Source organism: Orycteropus afer, unplaced genomic scaffold, assembly GCF_000298275.1.
Source record: "Orycteropus afer afer isolate SDZICR_OR568_19922 unplaced genomic scaffold, OryAfe1.0 scaffold00689, whole genome shotgun sequence".
Taxonomy (NCBI): Eukaryota; Metazoa; Chordata; class Mammalia; order Tubulidentata; family Orycteropodidae; genus Orycteropus; species Orycteropus afer.
This window is the reverse complement of record NW_006922276.1, coordinates 953,216-956,945: the sequence shown is the minus strand read 5'-3', so window position 1 is coordinate 956,945 and position 3,730 is coordinate 953,216. Positions and strand designations below refer to the sequence as shown.

General features: G+C 45.3%; 1 protein-coding gene across 1 annotated transcript in view; it reads left to right on the top strand.

Annotated features, from left to right (window-relative positions):
* Positions 1-2,123: 2,123 nt before the first annotated feature.
* Positions 2,124-3,730, top strand: part of LOC103211054 (zinc finger protein OZF-like) — a 13,645-nt gene continuing 12,038 nt past the window's right edge. The window contains 1 exon segment of the mRNA XM_042783127.1: positions 2,124-2,268. Within this exon segment, the coding sequence (XP_042639061.1) occupies positions 2,124-2,268 (145 nt within the window).

Genomic DNA, 3,730 nt, shown 5'->3' with positions numbered 1-3,730 from the left:
GTCCTGCCTGACGGTCACTCGCTCACCTAGGCCTTCCCTCATCCCCTGTCTCGTCCACACAGAGTGCACCTCTTCATGGCCCAGGGACATGGGACTCGTGAACAGACCCTGTTTGGGGGTGTTCTGGGAAGGGCTTCACCCCAGGGTGAGAGACGGGGAGTGGGCCCTGTGGGGGCAGCAGAGAGGGTTGGGGGCTGCATCTGGATGTCTTGTCAGCTCTCTGAGGACCAGCATTAATGAAGCATCACATTTGTGCGCTGTATTGAGAGCAGCTGGAAAATTCTAGAAAAGGAGACTGATAGTGGGAAGCCTGCTTTGCTTGATTTTATAACACTTTCAAAGGTAAATAAGTCAAACTGTTTTTTTGCCGCAAAAATGTAAAATCATTTGGAATTGAGCGGAAAGTTCAGAAATGGACATCTGTGATGATGAATGTTTTATTGCATGATTGGCTTTAAAATATGGATTGGAACTAAATGCCTCACTCATGTTAATGAATTAATAGTAGTGAGAATAGTAACTCTATGTATGACATATATATATATACACACATACATATATATATATATATATATATATATATATACATATATATATATATGTAAAGGAACTCACTGCCATCGAGTTGATTCCGACTCATAGCATTTCTCATTTCTGTGGTGGTATCTCTGCGGAAGAAAGATTGCTCAGTCTTCTTTTGCAGAGTGGCTGCTGGGTTTGAACCACCAACCTTCTGGTTAGCAGTCAAATGCCTTAGGCACTGCGCCACCAGAGCTCCTTGTGAGCCTATATAGTGACTTTACATCCGTTTCCATGTTCTTGATCCTGAACTTGTTTGAAGTTTTCTCAGGAGACTATTTGACAACGTACTTTTATTATTTATTTTTAAAGGGGAGAGTTAATATTTTACTGTCATTTATAAGTAGATGGCAGCTGAGCATATAGTCTTAATACTTAATCATTTTTATTTATAAAAAAGTTAAGTTTTAAACAGCTGATGATTGGTTGTATTTTCAGAATATATGACTAGCTTAATTCCTAAACGGTAGCTTCGAGTTTTTCCTTATTAGCACCAGAAAATTCACCCACCTTTTGTCCTTTTCTACAAAACTAAAATGTTGGCTTGCATTTGACTTCACACACCGCAGCCACATCCTGACAGTCGTCTCCATCAACTTGACGGAGCAGCACAGGGCCCTGCTTTTCCGACAGGAAATGATCGAATGGCTCGATCGTTTAGCAAGGTCCACACCACGAGGCTGGGAAGTCAAATACTACGTGTGTGTCTCCAGCATCATTCAAGGCTGCCTGGAAGTAGTCCTTGCCTTCAGTCTCCTTCAGCATTGTGGTCCTTGGGTTCTGACGAGCGATTATGGAAAAAATGGACCTGAGGCACAGGACACGGCTTGGACCTTTCAACATACTTTTAATGCTGTGTTAGATTCTTAACTGTTGGGTTTTTAAGGTTCCCTTCTGAATATCAACCGTCTGGGTTCAGATTTTCAGAGTGCCTGTGACACGGTTGTCTCGTCCGTAACAGAACACATATGTATGTCGTTACATTACTTAATACATGTAGTGCATGTCACTTACCTGTCACTTAAGACACGGAAAGCATTTCGAGTAATGGCTAGTACATGGGAGGTGTTCACAAACTCGTTCCTTGCTGTCATGGTCGTTATTACGTGCTTAGATTCTGGCCTTTCTTTGAAGCATTGTCATCCCTGACTGCCCTACCCCTGCTCTGGCTCCTCTAGAGACTCAGTGTTGAGTAATCGGTGTGTACAACGTAGTATGGGGCACTTATTTATGGACAACCCTTTGTGAAATAGTTTTCATTTGTATGTTTCTTTTATCATCCACAGGTGTGAGACTTAGCAGATTTTTATGTCGTCTGCTAGAAAAGTGCAGTAAAACAAAATCAGAGGGAAAAAACTAGGGTTGTGATTCGTTCAGAGTTATCACTTAATGAATCTGTCAGGACACTCACTGCAGTCTAATCACCACTTCATATGATAAAAGGGTGAAGCAGTGATTAGACTGCACTGAGTGTCCTCACAGAAGGGGGAGAAGGTGCCTCGCTGCGTGTGAAGGTAAGAACTCTCCCATGCCCGCTTGGTGAAATGCGTTTTTCATTACAGGGACTACTGACATTCAGAGACGTGGCCATAGAGTTCTCCCGGGAGGAGTGGGCGTGCCTGGCCCCTGCCCAGAGGGCTCTGTACAGGGACGTGATGTTGGAGAACTACAGGAACCTGGTCTCCCTCGGTGAGCACCGCTTCCCTCTAGGAATTACTACCTTTGTATCGCATTGACTCTGGGAATCCCTGATAGACTTAACTGAATTTCAAATCCCTGTGTTGTTGTTGTTGCTGACTTGTTATTGGGATTTGGGTGAAAGTTTACAGAGCCAGTTGGTTTTCCCTTTCGTGACTTGAAAGCAGACCCCCCATGTAAGAGCTCTCTTCCCACTTCCTCCCTGTGGTCACCACTTCCCTTTGTCCTGCTGTCCCATCCCTTCCTGTCTTCTGAGCCTTCTCCTTGGGCAAATGCTGCCCTTTGGATCTCATATGGTTCACTGTTCTAAGGAGTGCAGACCTCCCAGGTGTTACTGTTCATAATATTCCATTATATGTACAGCAAAACCTACGAAAGCCGGGCCACATGTAAGGTGGAAACCTGTCACAGAAGGAAAACTCAAATATTTTCCGCTCAGAGAGAGTGGAAAAATGATGAGATTTCACCCTGTCAGAGGCAGGTAACTTGCAGCACCTGGAAAACTAAGGCTGTCCCATCAAGTTCTGGCTCTCACAGGTTCAGTGTGTAGACCATGTTTTGTTTATCCTTTTGTCTGTTGATGGGCACCTGGGATGTTGCCACCTTTTGACCACTGTGAAAAATGCTGTCGTGGGCATTGGAATCCATGTATCTGTTGGAACTGCTTACAGTTCTTTCTGGTCCATTGGTGGGAACACCGTTGGTGGGTCGGGTGTTTTCCACAGCAGCTATGCCATTTCCCATGGCCGCCACAGTTGGACACGTTTCAATTTCTGTGCAGCCTCAACCCCAGAGCTCCGTTTAGCACTCGGGTAGTGAATGTCCTCTACTGATGACTTCTCACAGCTTCTGTTTATCTGAGAACGTCTTGATTTTTCCTTCCTTTTTAAACATTAGTCTTGCCAGATACAGAATTCTTGGTTGACAGCTTTTTCTATCAGGAAAATCACGTCATCCCACTGCCTTCTGGCCTCCATGATTTCTGAGAAGAAATCGGCTGTCAATATTATTGAGAACGTATGGGCGTCGTGGATCAAATTGTATCCCCCAAAAATATGAGTCGACTTGGCTGGGCCATACTTCTCAGTAGTTTGGTGGTTATGCAGTCATGTAATGTAGAAGTTATCCCCTATGATGTCATCTGAGGTGATAAGTTGATCAGTTGTGAGAGGGTGAGGGTGGGGTGCAACCCCCTTGATCCTGTCCCAACCCTGATCGTAAGAGGGGTTCCCCTGGGGTGTGGCCTTTAAGACCTTTTACAAGAGAGAAAAGGAGAGAGAAGGGAGCAGAGTGTGGGTGAGCTACTGCGACCAAGAAAGAAGAGCTGGGACAGGGCGTGGCTTCTGGACTCAGGGTCCCTGCGTCGGGAGCCTCCTGGAACCAGGAAGCCTCCCACTGGAGCCGTGCTCTCAGCTCTGACACCTGGCCTCCTGCGACAATAAATTTCTGTTGG